Source organism: Mesoplodon mirus (assembly GCF_964341445.2).
Source record: "Mesoplodon mirus genome assembly, chromosome: 14".
Taxonomy (NCBI): domain Eukaryota; kingdom Metazoa; phylum Chordata; class Mammalia; order Artiodactyla; family Ziphiidae; genus Mesoplodon; species Mesoplodon mirus.
This window is the reverse complement of record NC_138990.1, coordinates 1,933,694-1,958,974: the sequence shown is the minus strand read 5'-3', so window position 1 is coordinate 1,958,974 and position 25,281 is coordinate 1,933,694. Positions and strand designations below refer to the sequence as shown.

The 25,281-nt window shown below is 49.6% G+C and overlaps 1 protein-coding gene across 2 annotated transcripts in view; it reads left to right on the top strand.

Moving 5' to 3' along the window:
* The first annotated feature begins 23,310 nt into the window (after positions 1-23,310).
* TET3 (tet methylcytosine dioxygenase 3) overlaps positions 23,311-25,281 on the top strand; it is a 105,942-nt gene continuing 103,971 nt past the window's right edge. For both annotated transcript variants that reach the window (XM_082642144.1, XM_082642143.1), the window contains exons 1-2: positions 23,311-23,584; positions 24,403-25,128. In XM_082642144.1, coding sequence (XP_082498270.1) covers positions 24,826-25,128 — 303 coding nt within the window. In that variant the 5' untranslated portion in view covers positions 23,311-23,584; positions 24,403-24,825. The remainder of the gene's footprint in view (positions 23,585-24,402; positions 25,129-25,281) is intronic.

Below are 25,281 nucleotides of genomic sequence, written 5' to 3'. Positions count from 1 at the left end.
TTTTGCTATCCAGTTCATTTCTTTCAGCGTGTATCTACGGGTGCCTGCTCTGAGCTCCCCTCTAGACTGGCCATTTTCACGTGAGAAAAGTCTTTGCTTTTCTTCTTCTTGAATGCTTCACCAGCCAGACTTCCCTGTGTGTTCACTGGCTCCTTCTGACATGCCAGGGCGGGAACTGCTTCTAGGACCCCTAGCCAAGCTCTGCCTTAGGCATGAAGCAGGGAAGTACAGTGACTCAGGAGTGGGTGGTTGCTCACGTGTGAGTCCCCAGAGCCAGGAAATGGAGCCCGAACTCCAGGAAGCTCCGCCGTCTCTTCCCAGCCAGCACTCTTGGTTTGGGGGATGGGGTGGGATTTAGACCTTTGTCTTAGAGCTGGAGAACCTGGATGAAAGAAAGGGAGGGAAGGAGGGAGAGAGCAAATCATGAGCCTAAAAGTTCCACATCTGATATTTAGGGTTCGGTCATCCTGGCGCTCTGGCCTGCTCCAAACACCTGACCCAGTGAGTTTCAGGTGACCTTAATGGAGTGAATCTGTCTATGCTGGAAAGAAAGAAAATTTTTTGTGTTGCACTTCAAGCTTCAAGGACAGTTTATTGTTAAGAGAGAAAAATACATGGCTCTATAGAATGGAAGTGCTTCATTGAAAGAAGACTGCAGGTCCACGATTCACCGGCATCGGAATTCCTGCACTGAGCCCTTGACAGTTGCACAGGCCTGCAGGAAAATGAATGAGCTTGGGACCCAGAGTGTCCCAGGAGACAAACCTGTGTTTCCCTTGATGCTTGGGAAAACGAGTGTGAGGTTGGTTTCTAACAAATGTGGGATGTTTTGAAATAGCACGGCATTTCTTTATCCTACTTTAAAAAAAAATTTTTTTTTAATTTATTTTTGGCTGCCTTGGGTCCTCATTGCTGTGCGCGGGGACTACTCTTTGTTGTGGTGCGCAGACTTCTCATTGTGGTGGCTTCTCTTGTTGCGGAGCACAGGCTGTAGGTGCACGGGCTTCAGTAGTTGTGGCTCACGGGCTCTCTAGAGCATGGACTCAGTAGTTGTGGCGCACAGGCTTAGTTGCTCCACAGCATGTGGGATCTTCCCGGACCAGGGCTCGAACCCATGTCCCCTGCATTGGCAGGCGGATTCTTAACCACTGCGCCACCAGGGAAGCCCCTATCCTGCTTAAAACAATTTTAAAAGCTTTACTGAGATGTAATTCACATACCATACAATTCACCCATTTAAAGTGTACAATTCAGTAGTTTTTAGTATAATCATAGGGTCGTGCAACCATCACCACAATCAATTCTAGAATGTTTTCATCACCCTCAGAAGAAATGCCACACCAGCGGCTGTCACTCCCCCACAATCCCCACCCACATGCGCCCCACCCTGGGCAATCACCAGTCTACTTCCTATCTCTACTGATTGGCCTATTCTGGACATTGCATATAAATGGAATCACATAATATGTGGCCTCTTGTGACTGGCTTCTTTCACTTTAAGGTTTTCAAGCTTCATCCAAGTTGTAACACGTATCAGTACTTTATTCCTTTGTATGACTAAATATTTCGTTTTGTGAATATACCACATTTTGTTTATCTATTCATCCATTGATGCACATGTGGATTCCATTTTTTGACTATTAAGAATAACACTGCTATGAAAATTCATATACAGGTTTTTGTGTGGACGTATGTTTTCATTGCTCTTGGGTATATACCGAGGAACGGAATTTTTGGGTCAAATGATAACTCCACGTTTAACTCTTTGAGGAACTGCTAAACTTCCAGAATTCCATGTTACATTCCCTCCAGCAATGTATGCGTGTCCACTTCCTCCACAGCCTTGCCATCTATCATTTTGATTATAACCATCCTAATAGGAGTGAAGTCGTATCTCATTGTGGCTTTGATTTACATTCCCTTAATGGCTAATGATGTTGAGCAAAACTTTTCATGTGCTTATTGGTCATTTGTATATCTTCTTTGGAAAAAAATGTCTATTCAAATCCTTTGTCCATTTTTTCAATTCTGTTATTTGGCCTTTTTTTTTTTTTTTTTTTTTTTTGTGGTACACGGGCCTCCCACTGTTGTGGCCTCTCCCATTGTGGAGCACAGGCTCCGGATGCGCACGCTCAGCAGCCATGGCTCACGGGCCCAGCCGCTCCGCGGCATGTGGGATCTTCCTGGACTGGGGCACGAACCCGTGTCCCCTGCATCGGCAGGCAGACTCTCAACCACTGCGCCACCAGGGAAGCCTGTATTTTCATTTTGATAGTGTCCTTTGAAGCACAAAAGTTTTTTTATCTTGATAAAGTCAAATTTATTCTTGTCACTTATTTTGGCACCATGTCTAAGAAAGTTTTGAATAACCCAGGGTCACAAACATCTCCTATGTTTTCTTCTAAGAGTTGTATAGTTTTAGCTCTTACATTAGGTCTGTGATCCATTTTGAGTTAATTTTTGTGTAGAGTGTAAGGAAGGGATTCAACGTCATTCTTTTGCATGTGTATATCCAGTTATTCCAACACCATTTGTAGAAAAGATGAATCTTTTCTCCCATTGAATTGTCTTGGCACCATGGTGAAAATCGGTCCCACTTGTTCTTGTGTTTATTTGCTGCTTCAGGCTTTGGACAAGACCAGCGATGAACACGGGGTATTAGGTGTGTTTTGGAAACTCAATGGTTTGGGTCCTTTAGCGTTGAGGGGCCTGAATGTTTCATTCCCATTTAAGTTTCCAGGAGCCACTAATGTAGAAATCACCTGTAAACCCAGAGTAACAGCACTAGGCCCCCACCCTTCATTCATTTATTTAGTCATCAACAAATATTTGACTCTCTGCCATATGCTAGGGACCAAGGAGATAACAGTGAACACAACAGAACGCAGACCTTGTCCTCACCTCACAGAACTTGTCATCTAATGGAGAGGGTGATAGACACTGAACAAGTATTGCAGGTGTAGTGACTGTTTCAAAAGATGTGCAGGTGTACCGTGGGGTCCTGTAACAGGAGGAGCCAACATAATCTGCGATAGTCCCCCTACGAAAGTGACATCTATTCTGAATTCCGAAGAATGAGTGGGGTATTTAGGCAGAGAAAAATGCTGTGTGCCAAGGCCTTCATGTGAGAATGAGGCATTAGGCCCAGACTGTCAGAACTTGCTGAGGTTGATGAGCTTATCGTTTAAGAATATCCACCTCTCCACACTCTTCACTTAGTCTTCTAAAGTCTGAAAATCTACAAATTCAGCGTTTCTTCCTGTTTGGAAACGTTGCCTTTAGAACGTACATGTTCTCTAAGATAGTCAAAGCCATCAACAGCCTCACCTGGGTGAAATAATTTTCCATTTTCCAAATTGGTAGCTGAGCTGGTCTGGTGAGAGAGAGTACATATTTATTGAGAAGTAGTTTCGGACTCTAAGGATGGGGGTGGGGGTAGGTCCGGGTGAAGTGTTTAAGTATGGAGATTAGGTCAGCACTGGCAGGCCAGTCTGGGTGGGCTGTTCTCACTCTTGGATTAGACGGTCCCCCAGAGTCAAATAACTGGGATTAACACATTAAAACAGCTACATTTCTTTCTGGCTTACGATGTGGTAAAACCTGCTGTTCTAGAACCAGAATAATTACCTTAATGGGTTTATAACTTGGATTGAGGTGGTGAAAGTTCTCAAACTCTCAGGCTTTTAACATGAAGGGAGAAGGTGAAGTTTCAGGTGAAAGAGGCTGTTTTATATACAAATGCGAGAATCACTGGGAAAATGAAGCAAGAAAATAACATGTATTTTAAAATTGAAAGACTAACCTTCAGCCCTCACTTTAAAGAGTAGGCAGTTTAAATCTCTGGACCACTTTCTCCTTTTTTTTTTTTAGTATTTATTTATTTAGCTGTGCCGGGCGTTAGTTGCGGCACACGGGATCTTCGTTGTGGCATGCGGGATCTTTAGTTGCGGAATGCGAACTCTTAGTTGCAGCATGTGAGATCTAGTTCCCAGACCAGGGACTGAACCTGGCCCTCCACGTTGGGAGCGTGGAGTCTTAGCCACTGGACCACCAGGGAAGTCCCCACTTTCTCCTTCTTGGAACTCTTTCCTTTGTTGGTCTCTTCTGGCTTTTCCACTACTTGGTGTCTCCCTTTCTGTCTCCTTGGCCGGCTCACCTTTGATTCCTCTCCTCTGAGGTGTTGGTGTTGCCCCAGGCACCCTTGGCTCACTTCTGTATTTACCCACTCCTCTTGTTTGTGGTCTTGTATTTGTTTTCTATTGTTGCCATATCAAATCACCATAAAGGTGATTTAAAGCAGTACAGACTTATTATCTCACAGTTTTGTAGGTCAGAACTCTACCATGGGTCTCATTGGGTTAAAATCAAATTATCAACATGGCTGTGTTCCTTTCTGGAGGTTCTAGAGGAGAATTTGTTCCCTTACCTTTTTTGTCTTCTAGATGCTGCCCACATTCCTTGGCTTGTGGTCCCTTCCTCTTCAATGTTGCATCTCTGACTCTTCCATCATCACATTTCTCTCTGACCACAGCCGGGAAAGGTTCTTTGCTTTTAAGGTTCCACTTGATTACATTGGGCTCATCTGGAGAATCCAGAATACTCTCCCATTTCAAGTCTTTAGCCTTAACTACATCTGCAAAGTCCCTTTTGCCAGTAAAGTAACATTCACAGGTGCCAGGGATTAGGATGTGGACTTTTTCTGGCGTGGGGCAATCATTCTGCCTTGCACAAATCTCAAACACTGTCAAGGTGTGCACTATTAACATGGGGTGAGGACTTTTTAAAAACTTGGAGATGTTATGGAAAATGTGGATCATTTGCAATAGCGGAGAGAAGAGTACAGAGAACTCCCATAGGCCTATTGCTCATGTCATAACCAATCAGCCCAAGATCACTGGGAACAGACCTGTATTTTGACAAAAATCAGATTAATTAACTCATTGAAATGAAGGAGACCACATACCAGAGAAACTATGCATGTCTCACCAAACAGGCAAAGAGAGAGTTATAGGACTTAGGGTAAGGATAGAATTTTGGTAAAATTTAAATGAAGCAATGTTTTGATAGGCTCAGTGCAAAGCAGGAGTCAACATCTGGTCTGAACTGCACTAAGGAGAGGTTCATTTCCTTAGAAAGTGCAAAGTTAAGATAAACATGGAATGTTGTGCTCAGAAGCCCCTTATCTGAAGCTCTGAACCTGGGTTGCAAATCAAGACTGCTTCCCTGGGAATTCCCTGGCAGTCCAGTGGTTAGGACTCCACACTTCCACTGATGAGGGCATGGGTACGATTCCTGGCTGGGGAACTAAAATCCCGCATCCATGTGGTAAGGCCAAAAAAGAAAGAAAGAAAAAAAAAAGACTGCTTCCCTGTGTCAAAGTGACTTAGATCCTCCTGGCAACAGAAGGGTGATTCATTTTTACTGATAAAATTTCAAACAGCAAAGTTTCTGATGGTCTATCATTTTAGAGAACAAGGTTTCCCAGTGAGTCGGAAAGCAGTAGTCACACAAAAAAGGGGGTGGTTATGATACTTTAGCCGCAGTGTGCCCTTGGGAGGAATATTGTTTCATAGTAACTTTGTAGCTAGCCTTACCTTTGTCCTCCCAGCCTGATGAATGGCAGGGCAGCTTTTTCTTCCCCTGAGCATGAGCTAATTTTTGCTTTTTCACCCACTTCAGTTATGTACTCATAGCCAATTCTGTTTCATCTATAGCCTACCCACCATTCTCAGATGATTTTGAAGCAAATCACAGACAGAAAGATGACTTTTAAAGCTACAGCTATATTGACCTCTGGATGTCATTACCTGGACACCCCTTATGCTCAGTGTGTACAAGACAGAGTTCTCAACCCCACCCCCACCTCAGCCAGCAAAATCTGTTTCTCCTGCTTCTCCATTTACCCAGTTGACTCACTAGAAGCTTCGGAGTCATCTTTGCCCCTCCAGCTCTCACCGTCCCCTCCCTTTTCACCAAAGACTACCTCTTCACCTCTGAAGTCTCTCAAATCTTCTCTGCGCCTCACTGTGTTTCTCTAGTTGCAAGTGTAGTGGACTCGCCAGCATTCATTCACTCTACCTGGTGTGTCATGGCGCTCACAGGGCTCCCTTCTCGGTGTGGGTGGCCAAAGCCTGGAGTGGCTGGAACGCCCACTCACCGGCCAAGCCCCGGCCAAAGCCCGCCCATCACTACTACCACTAATCGTCTCTTTCCTGAGATACCTCAACTAAACCATGAATTAAAAACCTGTGGTTGCTATGCAGAAGAACGGCTTCAGGTCGGGTCTCAGGCCCCACCCCTGCCGCCAGATAGCTGCCCTCCAGCCCTTCCCGTGTGGAAGTATCCCAGCTGCCATGTTTTTGTAACTTCACCTCCCACCACTCATTCCATAAACCCACAAGACTAACCTAGGTTCCAGAATACAACCTGTGTTTCCCGCCTAACGCAACGCTTTTCTCTCCCTCCCTCTCGCCTTCTCCCCACTCTTCTTTAACTGGAAGACCCACTTATTCTGCCAGTCCTGAGCGTGCTCCTCCTCTCGTCCCTCGCCCCTCACACAAGTATCCAGGCTTTGTGCCTGGGACCCTCTGACTATTAAACTATGTCAAACTACGTATCAGACCTGAATAAAGTTGTCTGGAGGCACCTCTCCCTCCTGGGCTTTGCCATTCTCAACAGAGACCATCTTAGTCACTTAGCACAGTGCCTGACATGTATCTATTTATTGATATGTAGTGAGTGACTAACAGAGACTTGCTAAATAAATGAATGTTGTAACTGGAGTCATGATCCGCCCTTTCTGAGGTCACTGGGTGTGTGAGCTCCATATCACAATCATCAATGTATGAATTACTTTCCAAATGTTAAGCACTTTGAGGATATACAAGAAAATTATAGGTCCAGACCCCACCCTCGTGTTGTCAAAGGGAGCTGATTATTGAATGCCTACTGTGTGCCAGCCCCTCCCGAACACTGTGTAGATGTTAATCAATCCTCTCAATAATCTTATGAAGGAAGTTTAATATTCCAGTTTTTATCAGTGAGGAAACTGCAGCTCAGAGAAGTTGAGTAACTCACACATGGTCTCTCAGTAAGTGATGGAGCCAGACTTAAACCCTGGTCCATCCTGACCCCCTGCAGAGCCTGTTCTCTTCCACATCAAACTGACTTGTAAGGGGGCTTCCCTGGTGGCACAGTGGTTGGGAGTCTGCCTGCCGATGCAGGGGACGCGGGTTCATGCCCCGGTCCAGGAAGATCCCACATGCCGCGGAGCGGCTGGGCCCGTGAGCCATGGCCGCTGAGCCTGTGTGTTCGGAGCCTGTGCCCCGCAACAGGAGAGGCCACAACAGTGAGAGGCCCGCGTACCGCAAAAAAAAAAAAAAAAAAAACTGGCTTGTAAGGGAGACAAGTCTAGACTTTCAGAAAAGAGGGCAAGCAGGGCAAGCATGTATTTCTTTGGCTGCCTGTCTGGCTTTACCAGCCTGCTCTTGTTGCCTGGGTAGGAAGACCTTCTAGCTTACCAGCACTGCTGGGTGGAGGCTCCCAGGTGTATCTTTTTTTTTTTTTTTTTTTTTTGCCACACCACGCAGCTTGCAGGATCTTAGTTCCCCAACCAGGGATTGAAACTGGGCCCTTGGCAGTGAAAGCGCAGAGTCCTAACCACTGGACCCCCAGAGAATTCCCGAGGAAGGAGTTTTTCTTTTTTTCTTTTTTGGCTCCCAGGTGTATCCTAAATATACCTTTGGCCCCCTGGGGCCCTGAGCAGGCCCTGCATCTTCAAGGTGGTAAGCCCCTTCAGATGCTGGGCAGTGGGGTGTATTTGGAAGTTCAAAGGTTCTGGATTGCCTTTACAAGTGCCTTCCTATCCCACTTCCTGGACCAACCTGTCCATTGGTATCAGGTGGTTCTCCTAAAACACCTTTAATAATGTTAATATTCTCCTTTAAAAAGGTTGCTGTCTACGTGCAGAGTGGTATCCTGGATTGGATCGTGGAATAGAAAAAAGATATTAGTGGAAAAACTAGTGAAATCCAAATCAAGTCTGGAGTTTGGGTAACAGTAATGTACCAATGTCAGCTTCTTAGTTTTAACAAATGTACCATATAATGTAAGATGTTAGCACTAGGGAAAACTGGGTGAGGGATATATGGAAACTCTCCGTGCCATTTTTGAAACTCTTCTGTAAATCCAAAATTATTCCCAAATAAAAGTTCATTTTTTAAAAATGTCAGTGCCTCTTGCAAGATGATGACTAGGTTCCTTAACTGGGCTTTTGGGGTCCTCCAGCCTCATCTTCCCCTGACCCTGTGAAAGAACCCTCTGTTCCAGCTCAACAGTCCTCTGAACTCGCTGTCCTCTGAACCAAGCAGTGCTCTCCTGGTCCCCACATTTACCCTAGCCTCACCCCCTGCTGGACTGATGACAACCAAAGACTCCATCATGGCCCGAAACTGCAATGAGAAGCAAGTTCCTGTGAACCTGATGAAGCCCCAGGGCCCGTCATCTGCAAGGCTCCAGAGGGTCCACCACAGTTGTGGTGAGAATGTGACCCCCCTGCAACTGTGGCTGTCACAGAAAGTTCTCAGGGACCTGATTCTGGTAGGGATAGCTGACTCCTAGAATCTAGGCCACGTGCCCTTGACATGCCAAGTAGCTGCAAGGGAGTCTGGGAAAAACAGTATCTGAGTTCATCTTCACTGTGGGAGGTGGGCTGTACCTCCAACACAGTGGTCCTTCACACAGTGGGAGATGTTCACTACAGATGGATTTTCTAGAGCCAAAGTTTCCACTAGGGACCATCGGGCTCAGGTGACACTTGGGAAACTCCAGCTGGGTCTGGCCTGGAGGTTGCATGGTGCAGACCGTGCTCCTGTATTTGATTCACTAGGTCAGGGTCAGGGGGACTTCACCTCCTGAGGGTACCTGGGTTAAAACCCTGAAAGTGAGAAGGGCCCAAATTCACATCTTTGCGAGCAGTGATGGGAAAGGCAACACTGGGGAAGCGACCACCTGATCTGAGGCAAGAAAGCACGGGGCATCTGTGAGAAGATCCAGCGTGCAGTGTTCTCCTATCATTCCTGCAGCCACCGGGAGCGTCTGACTCCTCCTCTCACTCATCCCCAATATCCAGGCGATCATCTGAGGCTAGTAACAGCCCTCCTAATATGTCTCATATCTGTTTCATCAGCAAGCACGCTCTTCAAGAAGCCTTTGCTGACTGCCTCGCCCCCACCAGCTGGGTCAGGTGCCCGTCACTGTGTTCCTGTTGTGTGCCTTTGGCATATATCTTATTGTGGCACTTGCCACGTAGCATTAAAAGGATCTGTTTCTTCGTCTCTTTATTAGACTCAGAGTGAGTCTTATTCCTCTTTGTCTCTCCAGTGTCTGGCACATACGAGTGAGGAGCTCAATAAATATTAAACAAATGGAGAGAAGTAGGCTGAGCTTAAGAAGGGCCCCTTGGGGCTTCCCTGGTGGCGCAGTGGTTGAGAATCCGCCTGCCGATGCAGGGGACACGGGTTCGTGCCCTGGTCTGGGAAGATCCAACATGCTGTGGAGCAACTCAGCCCATGTGCCACAACTACTGAGCCTGCGCATCTGGAGCCTGTGCTCCGCAACAAGAGAGGCCACGATAGTGAGAGGCCCGCGCACCGCGATGAAGAGTGGCCCCCGCTCGCTGCAACTGGAGAAAGCCCTCGCACAGAAACAAAGACCCAACACAGCAAAAATAAATGAATGAATGAATGAATGAATAAATAAAAATAAGGGCCCCTTGGACTAAGCAATGACATGTCCCCTACGCCCTCACCCCTTATGCTCACAGCGACATGCTACATGCTTGCCAAGTCTCAGGCCAGCTCCCAGCTAGGCTCTGAGCAGCTTATCCACCTCTGGACTAGATTATGTGATTGTGTGATCCGTAGAGTAAATGGCAGAAATAGAAGATGGGCAGTGAGCCCTTGGATTCTGCTGGCAGCACCCCTGCCCCAGGTGATCCTGGGGCCCCTGGGGACCATGAGTGCCCCTTGAGGAGGGAATTGCAGAAGAAAGCAGCAGCCCCGGGGCTTGACTTGGTAAAACTGCAGCAGCAGCAGCTGTGGATTGCCCTCCTCAGACTCCTTTTACACAAGAAAGAAACTCTAAGTGACTGTCTTTGGGGATTTTTTCAATATGTACAGCTGTGGCTCTGAGGGTGTTGCAACATTCTCTCTTGCCCAATTTGGGGCCCTGCTGTAGGGCAGTTGTGTCAGATGGGTTGCAAATGGGGACCCCAGGGAATGTTACCTGGTACTAGGGACCACCTGAAGTTGACAGATGAGGAATGAGAAAAGCATGTAGGGAGAAACTGTGTCACCTTGGGCAAGTCTTGATACCTTAGGTTTCTTGCATTGAAAACAAAGATAATCTTCAAGATCCTTACAGTCTTATGTTCAAGATATTTGCCCTATGAATGTAGAAGTCACATGGAATGGATGGAAGGCTTGGGTTTGGTGTCAGACAAGCCTAGGTTCCAATCCTGGCTGCGCCACACTAGCCAGCAGAGCAACTCGGGCACCCTTAACCTCTCTGAGCTTCTATTCTTACCTCTGAAAGTGAAATAACCTCTGCACCTACTTTGCAAGGGTGTTCCAAGGATAAGAAATACTGGAGATAAACTTCTGGGCACAGAAGTAGCCGATCAAAAAATGGAGCCAGCATGCCCGTGAGGGTGGAGCGGTGGTGACAGTGGGAAAGTCCTTCACAGTCTGTCTCTGAGCTGAGCCTTGGAGGACGACGTGAGGGGTGTGGTGGCGGCAGAAGGCAAGGACCTGCAGGCAGGCGGGCAGCACGGGCCAAGGAAGGAAGAGACATGATGCGATGGTCACGGATGGATACAACGTGGTCCCAAATGGAGGGAGACAACATGACCCTAAGTGTGACGCAGGACACATGGCAACAGGTGCTACTTCCCCCTACGGGAGCTTCATGGGTCACACGGCGTTCGAGCTGGGCATTAAATGAGAGCAGGATTTCCAGAGCTTTGGGGTAAACGCCAAGAGCAAAGGCAGGGAGCTAAGCAAGAGTCCTGTGTGCCCGAGGCCGGGGAGGCCGTGAGGCTGGAGGAGGGCGGCAGTGGACGAAGAAGCCTCGAAGGTTCTCCGTAGAGCGCTCGGGGCGGCCGAGACACGCCGGGCCGGCGCCGACCCAGCGCTCCCAAAGACTCGCTGACTCTACCTGCTTCTCCGCGGCGCCTCCACGCGGGGTGCGTCCGCGAGGCCAGAGCCAGAAGGCCGGGGTCTGGAAGGAGCCTCTGAAGTCCCCGGGGCGCCCTGGCAAAGGGGCTGGCGCGGGACTTGTGCTCAGAAGGCGAAGGGCTGGGAGAGCAGGCGGGCATTCGCTGCAACTTCCTTCCCGCCTGGCTGCTGGCTGCGTGCCCTGAACTTGACCTCAGATGACCTCTGTGTTCCCGTCTTGGAAACGGTTCCATTGCCAGGAGCAGTTGAGCTCTGTCTTTGGCTTTCTTTTTCCTTCAGAGCAGGGATCTCGTCTCAGCTGAGACTGGCTCCTGCCGCCCCCCAAGGCTCCGCTCCTGCAGCAGCACCTTGCTTTCCCGCCACGGCCGCCAGCGGGGTGCCTGCTGTTAGCAACCTGCTCTCCGTGCTTCCGGTCCGCCTTCATTGTTCTTAGGACTGGTGGCTTTAAGAGCGTGAGATCACTGTATGGATACAGAACAAGGGGAGAGGTGTGAAATCCGACCCCCGCCCCGGGCCCCGGCGCCCCAGACACACAGCTAGTTAACAGCTGAGCAGAATCAACCCAGGAGCTCTGACTCGCAGGCAGATGCTCTGAGTCCTGGCTAGGAGCTGCTTAACTGTGTACTCCTCAAATTCATTAGCGCCTGGAGCTGTGGACCTTGGCTCATTTGCAAGTCTAACTTGGATTAATGTCAGTGTCTTGAAATTCTTGTGTGAAAAAGTGAATTATGTTTTGGGTATTGTCCTTGTTGACAATACCATGTTTGCATGTTTTGTGGATTGGGTTGGCATGAAAAATAATTCCAGAAATGCCTGGATTTGTCCAGTGTTGCTGATTAGTGTTGTCTTAGGAGACTAAATCCAGTATTAGCCCCAATAAGAGGAAGGATCTGCATCATTTTCTCCGTAGTCAACTGCACAAGGTGTACCCACAGCATACTTATCAAAAGAAAGAGACAGATTTCTGGTCAACATACAAGCTAGAAATTATTACTCCCAAACAGGCTGCTTTGTTCAAAAACTTTTCCAGACTTACCTTTTGAGCCAGTTTCTGGGTCCCAGTAGAGAGCCAGGTTCTGTTCACCACTCAAAGCCCCAGGTGCTGTACAGGTTGCTGGGAATACACTGGGTAGCAAGACAGACACACATGTGTACCTTACAAGGGACCTCTTCGCTTAAAAAATAAAACATCTAACCTAGGCTTGAATACCATCTAACTTGTCAGGTTTGGTTCTGAAAGATATTTCTGGCTGCTTTCTAAAATTAAGCTTCTCTTCAAAGGATGGAGAATGAATTCACTGATTGAAAATACTCAGAAAATAATGTAGCTTAGACAAAGGCAATCTCAAAAGAGGAATTACTAAGACATTTTAAGCAATGACCACATAATCTCCCAAGGAGATGATTTAGATAAGAACATTTATTTAGAAGTAGACACTCTGGGGACTTCCCTGGTGGTCCAGTGGTTAAGACTCCACACTCGCAATGCAGGGGGCCTGGGTTCGATCCCTGGTCAGGGAAATAGATCCTACGTGCCACAACTAAGACCCAGCGCAGCCAAATAAATAAATAATTTTTTTTTGTCGTTGTTGTTTTCATTTTTTAAAAAAAAGAAAAAGTAGACGTTCTGGGGTGTTTGTGTAGCATGCAAAGGCACATTTTCATGAGAACAGAGCTTTGGCTTCCAGAGGCCAGACACCTTTCAAAGCAAGATGACCTAGTGGTCTGAACCAACTCAGATCTATTGGCTGCTGTCCACTGCCCATGAGCCCTCAGGCTAGGACTGCCCCAGGCATCCACATTGGACAGCACCTGCCTACAGGATCTCCGAATCAAATCAAATTACAAGACTGACACAGCTTAGAAACAAACCTGTTTATTTGCATGGGTTCCCAAGTTGCCAAGGATATTTCATTGATCAAAGACAGTTGTTATCATCTAAGTTTCCAGGTTCTCAAAAACAGCACATTCTATATGCTTTCTATTTCACACAGCACTTTCTCATTCATCCTCTCCTTGAAGCCACGCCCCAAATCTTGCATTACATATTCCCATTTTGCAGATAGACTAAGGTGCAGTTAAATGACTCACCTAAAGCACACAGCTAGAGAGGCCACTTGGGGCTTGAAATCAGGTCCTGCAGTTCCTCCTCTGCCAGACCACAGTGGCCTAGACTCCTGGGGAAACTTGTGATGGCTCGTATAAACACATCCCAGCCTAGCTGCACATTATACCCCCACCCAAGAGTGACTAGATATTGCCAAGGGCATAACGCACTGGCCCCTGTTCAGCACGAATCTCTAAGGGTGGGGCCCAGGCAATGGCTTCTTTAAGTTCTCTAGGGTGGCTCCAGTGTGCAAAGTCAAAACCATTCTGTTAATCATTATTACTTGCTTCCTGCTCTCTCGAGAACCTGCTTTAAGGCATAAATGTTCCACTTGCATTTTCAATAATAATTTTCTATTTCTCAATTATAGGAATTATATCCATTTATTGTAGAAGTTTTAGAAGAAAGGTATAAAGAACAAAAATCATCCAGAGACCCGTTATTAATATTTGTAGGTATTCCCTTCCAATCTTTGTGCATGTTGACTTACAAATTCTTGATAATACAATATATACTGATTATTTTCTTTTGACTTCATATGGTAAATATTTTCCAATATTACCAAATATTTTTCAAAAGCACTATTTTAATATTAAGACATAAAAGATTTTTAAAGGTTTGGTCCACAACATTAATAGTGATTAACACTGGACTGCAGACTCTTCAGATTTTTCTTTTTGCTCATTTGTATACTCATTTTTCTATAATTAACTTGTGTTTGTTTAATTTTTAAATTAATGAAATTATTAGAATGGCTGCATCATGTTCTGCTGTGCTTACATCTTATGAATTAATCATTCTTTAATGTTGGACATTTAGGTTGTTGCTAATTTTGCTGTTATACATAAGCGTTCCACGAAGACCCTTGTACCTTGATTTTTGTGCACCGCTTTCCTAGAAGTGAGATTATTGAGAGGGTATAAACATTTTGAAGGTACTGACAAGCATGTGAAATTGCTTGCCAAAAGGGTATGTGAGTTTATGGTCTCATCAGTGGCATATCTTGGCAAAGAAAACCGTTAACAGTATTTGCAACACTGAGTACAGTTGATCTTTGAACAACACGGGGGTTAGGGCACTGACACTCTGGGAAGTCCAAAATCCCAGGATAATGTAGTCAGCCCTCTGTATCCCTTGTTCTGCATCCTCAGATTCGACCAACTGCAGGTGGTATAATACGGTAGTGTTTACTATTGAAAAAAATCCAGGTGCAGTGGACCTGGATTCTTCAAGAGGCAACTGTATTTTCATTTTGTGATCTGTCAGCTCGCTATGATTATGAATGAGGTTGGACTTTTTAAATCTTTTTTGGTCATTTGTATTTCTTCTTTGTGAGTGTTCACATTCTTTGCCTTTTTGTCCCCTTGTGGGTGATTTTTTCTTACATATCAACTACCTAACACTTTTCCTTTTCATTTGTTTTGCAAATATTTTCCCTGAATTTATAATTTAATCTGGGTTGTTGACATGCAGAAGGATGTAGTGATTTTATGCTTAGAAATACTTTTTGATTGCTTGATTAGGTAAATAGTTACCATTTTTCTTCTACAGGTCTCAATGAATAAATGCCTGCTAAAGTGAGAAAAAATTTTCTGGTTAAGCAGGATTTTAATGGTCTGAACTAAGAAACAGTCCATCTCCTATAGGAACCAGACTTGGAATTATCAAAACTATGATACTTTTATTGTATACGTTCCTTGAACTACCCCACCCGATACATATAAAAAAACATGTTGGTAGTTCCCACCTTTGTAGGGAAAAACATTTAAAAAGCAAACTAGATGACATAGTCTCTCACAAAAGACTGCCCACCCTCAAACTAACAAAAGCCCATTTCCACTCTGTATTCAAAAACAGGGTGGGTCTGGGCTTCCCTGGTGGCGCAGTGGTTGAGAGTCTGCCTGCCGATGCAGGGGACACGGGTTCGTGCCCCGGTCCGGGAAGATCCCACATGCCGCGGAGCGGCTGGGCCCGTGAGCCATGGCTGCTGAGCCTGCGCGTCCGGAGCCTGTAAAAAAAACAGGGTGGGTCTTAGGATGGTACTACTGGGCCTCAGGTAGAAACTTCCTCTCAGGTCAACCCCCGCACCCCCTCCGCCCACTGCCCTGGTCCCATGCCTTGGGTACAGACTCTAATCCTGAGTAGGGTTGCTCTGGCATGTAATATATGGGACATACGGACACTAAAAAATTATTTGTTGTTTCTCTGGCTTTTGAATTTAACTGGACGCTCTGTATTTTTATTTGCTAAATCTGGCAACCTTAATCCTGAGGTTTTCTTTCAGTGTTGATGTTGGAGCCCACGTCCCAGGAGTGCCCATAGACAACAGTAGGTAGACCTGGCACCTCTGGCATACCACATGAAGGCATTTACCTGCCTTCCTCCAAAGAAGGCTTCCGCAGCCAAGAGGCCCCAGAGATATTTTCAAGAAACCCTACTCACTGACTTTCCTACAGAGATCAGCATGTGCTTGTAAACCTGAGCTCTTCTCCAGGTCTCTCGGTGTGTGTGTGTGGGGGGTGCTTCCAGACTTCCTGTACTTCATTGTTCTTCTTCCTTCTTTTTCCAGCAGCTGTGAGGCTCCTCTTGGGCCTGTGGACCTGGGCAGGCCCTGCTGAGTGCTCACCACTGCTTCACTCAGGTGCCCTTAGCCCACGCACATCCCTGTTTTTTGTTTTGTTTTGTTTTTTTATAAATTTATTTATTTATTTTTGGCTGCATTGGGTCTTCGTTGCTGTGCGCGGGCTTTCTCTAGCTGCGGCGAGCGGGGGCTACTCTTCGTTGTGGTGCGTGGGCTTCTCATTGCAGTGGCTTCTCTTGTTGCAGAGCATGGGCTCTAGGAGCACGGGCTTCAGTAGCTGTGGCTCACAGGCCCTAGAGTGCAGGCTCAGTAGTTGTGGCACACAGGATTAGTTGCTCCGCGGCATGTGGGATCTTCCCGGACCAGGGCTCGAACCCGTGTCCCCTGCATTGGCAGGCAGATTCTTAACCACTGTGCCACCAGGGAAATCCCTATATCCCTGTTTGAATGGCCAGTCTTTTTGTTCACTGTGGCCTCTTTCTGCCTGAACACCCATTTTCTATCTTACAGGCTTTTGATTCACTATAAATAATTAGATTGTTTCCCGAAGGCTCGATGTTCAAATTCAAGTTTTACTGTGGTTTGAGATGGCTGAATATCAGGTGGGTGTGGGTGATGGCCTAGTCATGCCACCATTAGGACCATCCTAGAGATTGGCGAGTAGACTGAGACATAAGCTGATAATCCCCTCCCTGGTTTAGCAGATAAATAGTACAATGTTGGGAACACAGAATACCTCCCCAGGAACGAGGCTAGAGTGACCTTGAATGACTGGATCCATCAGTGCAGGTACTTCCAAGAACCTCTCTCCCAGGTCCATGGGGGACACCTGTGTCCTTTTCATCTCTAGCCTTCTTATCCCTAGCCCCTGCAGACTTCTAAAGCAGAGCTTCTCAATCTTCAGGGCACCTATGTATCACAGTGGCTGAGTGGGAAGAAAGGGGTCTCTGGTAGGGCTTCTGAAGATTTGCCCCCCTGCCCTGCACTGTTCCTGCAAATGGGACTTGACCCTCACCCATAAAAGGATATGGGGAAGGGGACCCTCAAGGATGAAAGGGGTTGATACCAAGTTCAGGTCTCAGGTGGGACAAGTAGGCCCCTGCTCAGCAGGAGATGGGATGGAAACCACATACGGAAATAAGTTATTGAGACAAACTGGTTGAAGTTGAACCGATCTTTTAGGGAGGCTCAGCTCTTTCCATGAAGCCTTTGCACTCCTCTAACTGGATTCTCAGGATTTGTAGTTCAGGAATTTCACAGTTTTTATTTTCACGTATTTTCTGTGGCTTCCTCCCCCTAACTCCTCACTTTTTTTTTTAAAAAGTTCCTTTTAAAAATGATGACCTCGTTTGAGGATTTGATGTTGAAGTTTAACCAAGAGGTAGATCTAGGATCTGAGTGCAGCCACTTTCCCCTCCTGAACCCCAGGCCCTTCTATGCGCTGCTTCCTGGGTCTCTCTGTGGGCCGGTCCCACAGGAGCCTCAAATGGAACATGTCCTTGCTGACCTCATTTAGCAAACTGCTCCTCCTCTAGGCCCCTTGGTGCTACCATCCACCCTGCTGCTCTTCCAGAAATCTCCTCCCCACCCCTCATCCAATCAGCCCCTTCCTGTTATTTGATTCCCTAAATCTCTCCAATACATACTTCTCTTTATCCCCACCACCACTGCCCTAATGGAGGCCATCATTTTTTTGTCACCTGGGTTCCTGCAACAGCCTTCCAACTGGTTTCTCTGCCTCTGTTCCAAGACCCCAGACTGAAGCTGGCACTGGACAAGATATGGTCCCCATCCACTGTGTAGTGACTGTGTAGTGACTCATTCTTATGATATGATTGGTGGGCCCAGTCTCGAGAGATCATCAAAGGCTTCCCAGAGTGCCGCCTGAGTTTAGCCAGGAAGGATGAGTGGGAGTGAGTGGCAAGAAGGCAGGAAATGCTTCTGCCACAGCTGTGCTCTTCTAGTAGTTTCTGTACTAGGCAGGCCCCTGGTGACATATACACTGAGTCCCTTCCTTTTCTGGATCCTTTTTTTATTTGCACATTACTTTCTACTGAGTTTGCTCCACTGTCACTCTCCTCTCCCACCATGCTTCCCTCAACTCAGGTTTCTTTCTACTAATCTAAATCTCTGAACATGCATAGTGGGAGGAATGACACCCATTAGAGTGGAAATCTCAAATATATGTCCCCAGGAGGGAGAAATGCTCTTGAACTGGGCAGAACTGATTGCATTAACACGTGCCTCAAACACACACACACACACATCCACCTCACACATGTGCACACATACTATTCCCTGTGTATTAATTATTAGTGCTGTTAACCAAGTATTTTTGCTTCTCCTTCCAGGCACATGGGAGCATTGCACCTATGGCATTCCCCTGCTCCCTTATGACTTGCTTTGGCCAATGAAGTCAGAACAAAAGTGATGTGTGTTACTTCCAGGTAAATGTTTTAAGAGTTAGTGCTCTATTGGCCCCACCCTCATTTCCTGCCTTCAGGGTTGAGGAGGCAACATGTCTAGTTGCAGCAGCCTGAGTCCCTAAGTGGCTATGGAAAACAGAGCTCCTGTTGGTCCCCAGTAGACATATTTCATGATGGAGAAGTAAAGTTTTGTCAAACCACTGAGACCTGGGGATTGCTTCTTACTCTAGCACAACTTAACTGATCCTGACTGATACACCCAGTCAAATCAAGGTTTGGGGGCACCAAGGCCTTTATTCCTGTTGGGTATTCAGCATCTTGAGTCTCCGAGTCAATCAAAGTTCCCATCCTCCTGTCCGGCCCCCTTAGGTTGGAAGATTTCCAGGTTATTTAATCTCTTTCCCATTATGAAGGGGACACTTGCGTGCTCCTTGTAAGTTATGTACCTATTTGATTGAACCTAAATTCAAAATGAAGTCACAGAAATAGCTATAAAACATGAAAGCATTTGCTGAGTTATCCAAAAGCATAATCTAGATACCCTACACGTGTCGCACTAACCAGGGCATGTCCAAAAGCAATGCACTAACGAATCTCCCTTTCACCAAGAGCAAAATGCCCATTTCTACCCCAAGAACAGCCCTGGCACTGGTAGGCTAATTTCAGAGGTCCTGGATTGCAGGCCTGATTCTGACACTTAGTAGTGAATGACCTTGGAAAAATTACCCCTCTGAGTCCCAGTTCCCTCATCTGTAAAACGGTTATAATAACAATAATAACTATGTCATAGAAAGAAAAGGAAAGTAACATTTGCACATTTGATGTACAAGCCACTCCGCAGACAGAAGTGGACAGGGTGTGGCAGTGCTTTGCAGAGGGAAAGCTCTATGCAAATGTAAGGTGATAATATTTTTAACCAACACGTGACCTAAGAAGAACACAACAAAAATCAACTGAGCTTCCCAATGCCTCCAGTCTTTAAAACGAAGCTCAGGTGTGGACATTGGAGTATATTTACATTTCTGCAAAAGGTCCCGTAACACAAAGCTCATTCTTCAAATAGGACAAGTTGCTTATTAGCTAACGGGAAGGAGTGGTGCCAAGGGCCTCAGAGGAGGTCGGTCACGTTCAGTCATTTGCAGGTTGGGCAAACACCCGGCAGTGGCGGCTCCACGCAGTGGCTTCCTGAAGAGCCACACGCGCGCACATCCAGTTACACTTGTGCCCTTTGCCCAGTGCGGAATGAACTTCAGTTCATCAGTGGAAGCCCTGCTTATTCCCCAGCCCCACCTCCGTCCCCATCCAGCGAAACGCCCCCTGCCAGTTCTGTAGCGCCTGCAGTCCCTCGGGCTCTTCCTTCTCGAGACGGGATTTCCCTTTCTAGTCCTCGGGGCAGCAGCGCAGCCAGGTCCTAACCTCACCGGAGCAATTGACTAGAAGGCTCGGCCCTCGGCCGCTGGGGGTGGGGCCCGCCAAGCCGATTTATAAAAGGAGCCTCCCTGGGTCCGCCTTCTCTAAGCGCCTCCGGCGTGATCTTGGCCGGCGCCTAGGTGCTGAACTTGCTTCTCGCCGGCTTCTCAAACTTGAGGGTGCAACGCCTGAAGGGCTTGTTAAAACAGAACGCTGGGCCCCACCCCCAGAGTTTCTGCTTGAGTAGGTTTAGGGTGGGGCCCGAGAGCTTGCATTTCTAACAAGTTCCCAGGTGTTGGTGACGCTGCGGACCTGGGACCACCACACTTAGTGAACCACTCACTGCCTCTGGTTTCCGGCTGCTTTCAGATAGAGAGGCTCGCTCGCCACCTCCACGCCGGTCCCAGCTGTTCTCCTGCCCTGAGCGCTGGTCCAGTAGGAATAACACGGCAGCACAGGAGGCTGCAGACCTAGGAAGGCAGGGCCTGAGGAGTTTGGAGGTTATTTTGAGGGCCCCTGAAGGGTTCGGGCAGGTAGGAAAGCAAGCAGGAATAAACCTTGGAAGCCTGTGGGCGCTTGGTGTTACTGGGATATTTCATTTATCAGGCTCTACTGACCTCGTTTCTGCATTGATCACATACTGATCGGGTGCTTAGCTTTAGAGTTAGAAAGGTGAAAAGACAGGGTCCCGGCCTTCCAAGCGCTCATAGTAACTGGGAGGGAAATGTGCAGATGATTACGGTACTGATAAGATTTTCCTAGGGCGGCAGCGTCAAGCTTCTGGGGAGGGAGAGTGTGTGGGACTCTGGAATCTCTGAAGAGCTGGAAGAGGTTTCACGAAGAACTGGCATTTATGCCAAGCCTTGCGGGATGAACGGGAATTTGGCGGTGGAAGGAGGAACTGGGAAGGGGTTTCCTTGGGCAGAAGGAACGAGTGACAAGACTGCTGAGATACAAGGCTCTGGAGGGAGACTGACAGCACATCTCGGGCCTGGGGCTGCTTTTCCCTCCTACCCCTCTGGCAGCTCCTTCTGTCTCCTTTGCTGGCCCCTTGTCAGCTGCCGTCCCTCATGAGCTGGTGTTGGCCAGGACTCTGGCCTGGCTTCCTTTTCTTCTCACTCTCCACGTCCGCTCCTAGTGAGGTCCTCCACACCTGAGGCCTCACGAGCTGCTCCCTGATGGGGCCCACAGCCCAAGCCTCACCTCCTCAGCTCCACACTCAGTTCCACGCAGATGTCCCCAGGCATCTTTCCTCCTGTACTCTGTCTTGGTGAATGGCACCAGCATCCATCTTGTTACCTAAGCCAGAGGATTTTGTGAAATGACCCTTTCATAGATAGCTGGTGAAGAGTAAACTGGCACAGTAAATTGCTGGTGCCATTCACCAAGATAGAAAACAGGAGGAAAGATGCCGTGCTCATATTCTGAGTCTACAGTTCACTAGCTGAGTGACCTTGGGCAAATTACTTAATCTACTTCCTTATCTGTAAAGTGGGTTTAAAGATAGTATGTATCTCAAAGGGTTTTTATGTGGATTAAACAATAATTGTTACTTATTAAGCACTCTGTTAAGGACTTTACTTGGATTCCTTCCGAGATGATGAGTACCTTGTCCAAGGTCACTCTGCTACCAAGTGGCAGAGCCAGGCCTGGAACCCACAGTTCCCTGACTCCTAAGCCACCCTCTTCCTTGTCACACTATCTGGAGATTGTCTATCAAATAGGGAAATACTTACAATATAATGTTAAGTAAAAAGTGGACAGCAAGCTGCATAACCAGTGCGAGTACGGCCATGTTATTATTTTAAAAAAGGAAATAATCTACAATAGAAAAGGCTAGAAGGAAATATAGCTAAAGGTTAAATGTTGTATTGGGGTTATTTTTGTCTTCTAATTTTCTATTGCCTTTGTTTTCTTTAATATACATAATTTTTACTAAAAATAAAATACTTAGAAGGTTAAACATTCATTACATAAAAAACAAAGTCCACAAACTGTTCTCATGTTTGACTGAAAACTGCGCTCTATTGGTATCTCTTCTCGGTTCTAGTCTTACTTCCCTGAACAGAAATTCTTTCCTACTCTCAAAGGCCAGAGTAGGAAGTAGGTATTGCAGCCATGTTCACCGCCCTCCCACAGCTGACAACCTGGCCACTGGAGCAGGCTGTCAAAATCAGGCCTGTGGGGAGGGAAGTTCCAGACGGAACCCGGGCTTCTCCTACCGCCTAGGGCTTTCTGGACAGCGCTACTTGAGATCAATTACTTTTTTTTCTTCTTCTTTTAAATAACCGGCCGAATGCTCTTTTTCCAGTTTTGGCTGAGTTGTTAGCTTCATCCCGGTGGCGACGCCTGCCAGATACCTGGTTCCTTGAACACCGCCCAAACTGGTCAGGCCAGTCCGCCCGTGGTTGTTTCTGCCAGGACTTGCCCGTGTTTGTGTGTGTGTGGGTGTGTGTGTGGGGGTGTGTGTGTTAGAGACCCACCCTTCTCCCCAGCAACCCAGGTAGGTGGAAGGAAGCTTCGGGGACCAGCCTGGCAGTCAGGCCCGATGGGTGGAGCTGAATTAATCTAACCTGGAATTTCAACTTGGCCTGAACAACAGGTGAGGGGAAAAACAGCAGCAGAGAGAACCGGCAGTTTGGCAACTGGGAAATATTCTTACGCCTTGCCCCTTGGCTGGAAAATAGCCCGGGGTGACTTTTCAAAGTGTCTGCACTGGGTTACAGGGCTCGGTCGCGCCACGGCCCCCTCGGCGGCTGTCCGAGCCCCTCCTGAACGCTGTCCTCCTCGGTGACCCTCCGCGACGCGCCCGTTTCCCCTCCTCTGGGAGGCAGGGCGGGGGTATCGGATTAGTCTTTGTTTTCGAAGCGAAAGAGCCGAGAGCGGCGCGGGGGAGGTTCGCGATGGTAGGGGCCCGGGGTCCGCCTGGGTAGGGCGCTCGGCCGTCACCCCCGCGAGGGTGCCTCCCGGCTGGCCCTCGGCCTCTGCTCGCGGGTATCCCCTCCTAGCCGGCCAGGCTGACTCGGTACGCAAACGCGCGATGTACCCCATTGTCCTGCCTCGGAATGAGCGAGCGAGCGGCTGCCAGGAGAGGGGGGTCAGTCGGGCCCGGAGCTCAGGACTCCCGGGGGCGCCGGGGCCGTCCCAGGCCGCTCGGCCCGCAGGGAGTGGCAGGAAGTGGGGACACCGAGGCCAGCTCCGCCGAGGGCCTAGACTGGGAGGTCCGCGTGCCCCACCCCGCGCCGCCCGCCGCGCCCGCCCGGGCTGCAGAAGCGCCGGAGGGCGGTGGCGGCCAACCGGAGGAGGGCGGCCGGGTCCCGGGAGGACCGACCGCTGGGGAGGGGAAGTACTGCAGGTGCAAAGGCGCGGCGTCCGGGCCGGGCCCTGCCCCCACCCGCTCGAGGACGGCCCGCGCCGTCCCCTCCCCCTCCGCGGAACTCCCCCCTCGCGTAGCCCCGAGCCCGGCGGAGAAGGCGGCGGCGGGGCCGGCGGGGCTCGGCGGGGCTCGGCGGGGCCGCACGTGCGCGCCCTCCCGGGCGGGGGAGTCCCCGGGCGAGCACGTGCCGCGGCGCGCGGGGGGCGGGGAGTCCCGCGGACGCCTTCATTGCTGCTGCTGCTGCCGCCGCGGCCGCCGCTGCCTCTTCCTTCCTCCTGCGCCGTCCCCTCCTCGGCCCGGGCGGGGGGCTCCGTGCGCCGATCTCGGCCGGGCCAGGCGCTCCAGGAGGCGGGCGCCCCAGGCGGCGGCGGCGGCCGCGACGGTGGTGGCGGCGGCGCGGGCCGGGAAACTTTGCCCCTTTGTGCGCTCCGCCCCGGAGGCGGCGGGCAGGTCGGTGCAGTCGGTGCCTTTCCGGCTCCGGGGTGGGGGAGGGGAGGCGTGGGGGGGGGGCCCGGCCCGCGGGGGAGGGGACGGCCCGGGGGCCGGCCGGGGGGCCGCTACTTTGTTGCGGGAGACGAGGCGGGGGTGCTGCGGATCACAGTGTAGCGGAGCCGGGCGGGGGCGGCGGGGCGGGGCGGGGGCTGCGGAGCCGCCGGAGCCGAGCGGCCGAGGCCCCAGAACAAAGGAGCCCGAGAGGCTGCGCGCGCGCGCCGGGCCTGAGCCGGAGCGCGCCCCCCTCCCAGCGCCCCCTTGTCGGAGCGGGCCGCCCTCACGGGTCCGGCCGTCGGGCGGGGAGCGCGGCTGGGCGGCCGGCGCGGGCTACCCCGGGCGCGCCCCTCTCCAGGCCGCTTCCGTGCAGGGGGCGCCCGGGCAGCCCCGCCGAGTGAAGCTCTCTGCAAACTTTATTTTGAAAGCTGTGCTCCCTTGGGGAGGGCCTAGCGACCTCCAGTTAGGGGTGTGTGGGAATTTTGGCAAAACTCTCCCAAGCCCATGGGGGTGGGGCGAAGGACAACTTTCTAAGAAATCTCACCTTGCCCACCCCGTTAAATTCGCCGTCCAGGTTTCCTTACCACCCCGTCAGGCCCTAGGCCTCCTCCCTCAGGGAGCGGGTGCTCGTGTGCCCTGCCAGAGGTTCTGGGTGGAACTTCATGAGATCAAGCCCATTCTCTTCCCCCATCTTCCCTTTTCCCAGAAGCAGGAAGAGGTAACATGTGAAAGTTGTCCCCGAGCCCCGAGTGATGCGCTTCCCCTTTCTGTCTCTTTTTCAGGCAGCGCTGCCTTCTCCATCATCCTGACCCGGGAGAAGAAATAACGGAGGAGAAACTCCTCACCCTGCCCTGCCCCCGTCACACACCTGCTGGCACACCTCATGCCTGGGTCCAGAGTGGGTGAGGGTGAAGAACCCACCCATCCAAGATGATCCCTTCTCTGGGGACTGCCGCTGGTGTCCTCCCCCAGATCCCGGGCCCCAGCAGGTGGGAGAGTGGCCCCCAGCTGAGTCCTATCAGACTGCTGCAGAGGAGGTGAAGAGGGGTTGCGAAGAGGCGCCCATCCCGGAGCCTGGAGCTACTTGCCTTCACCCTGTAGAGTTTGACTGCTTTAGGAGAGGAGGACCTGCTGGTGGCCTCTGGAGGCAGGAAGCTGGACTGTGGCTCTGTTCCAGCACCTATGCCCGCACCTCTGGCAGCGTCATGAGTCAGTTCCAGGTGCCCCTGGCAGTCCAGCCAGACCTGCCAGGCCTTTATGACTTCCCTCAGGGCCAGGTGATGGTAGGGGGCTTCCAGGGGCCTGGGCTCCCAATGGCTGGGAGTGAACCCCAACTCCGAGGGGGTGGAGATGGGCGGAAGAAACGGAAACGGTGTGGTACTTGCGAGCCCTGCCGGCGGCTAGAAAACTGCGGGGCTTGCACCAGCTGTACCAACCGCCGCACGCATCAGATCTGCAAACTGCGCAAGTGTGAGGTGCTGAAGACAAAAGGGGGGCTTCTCAAGGAGGTAAGCTGGACCTCGCGTGGCTGCTCCGTCCTGTCCTTGAGGTGCTGTGTTCACAGGGGTCTTGCTGAAGCCAGTTAAGCCCATTCCCCCGTTTTGATTCTCCTGGTCCAACGTTGAGTGGCTCCGTAAATAGGAGTGTTGCTGTCTTTGGAA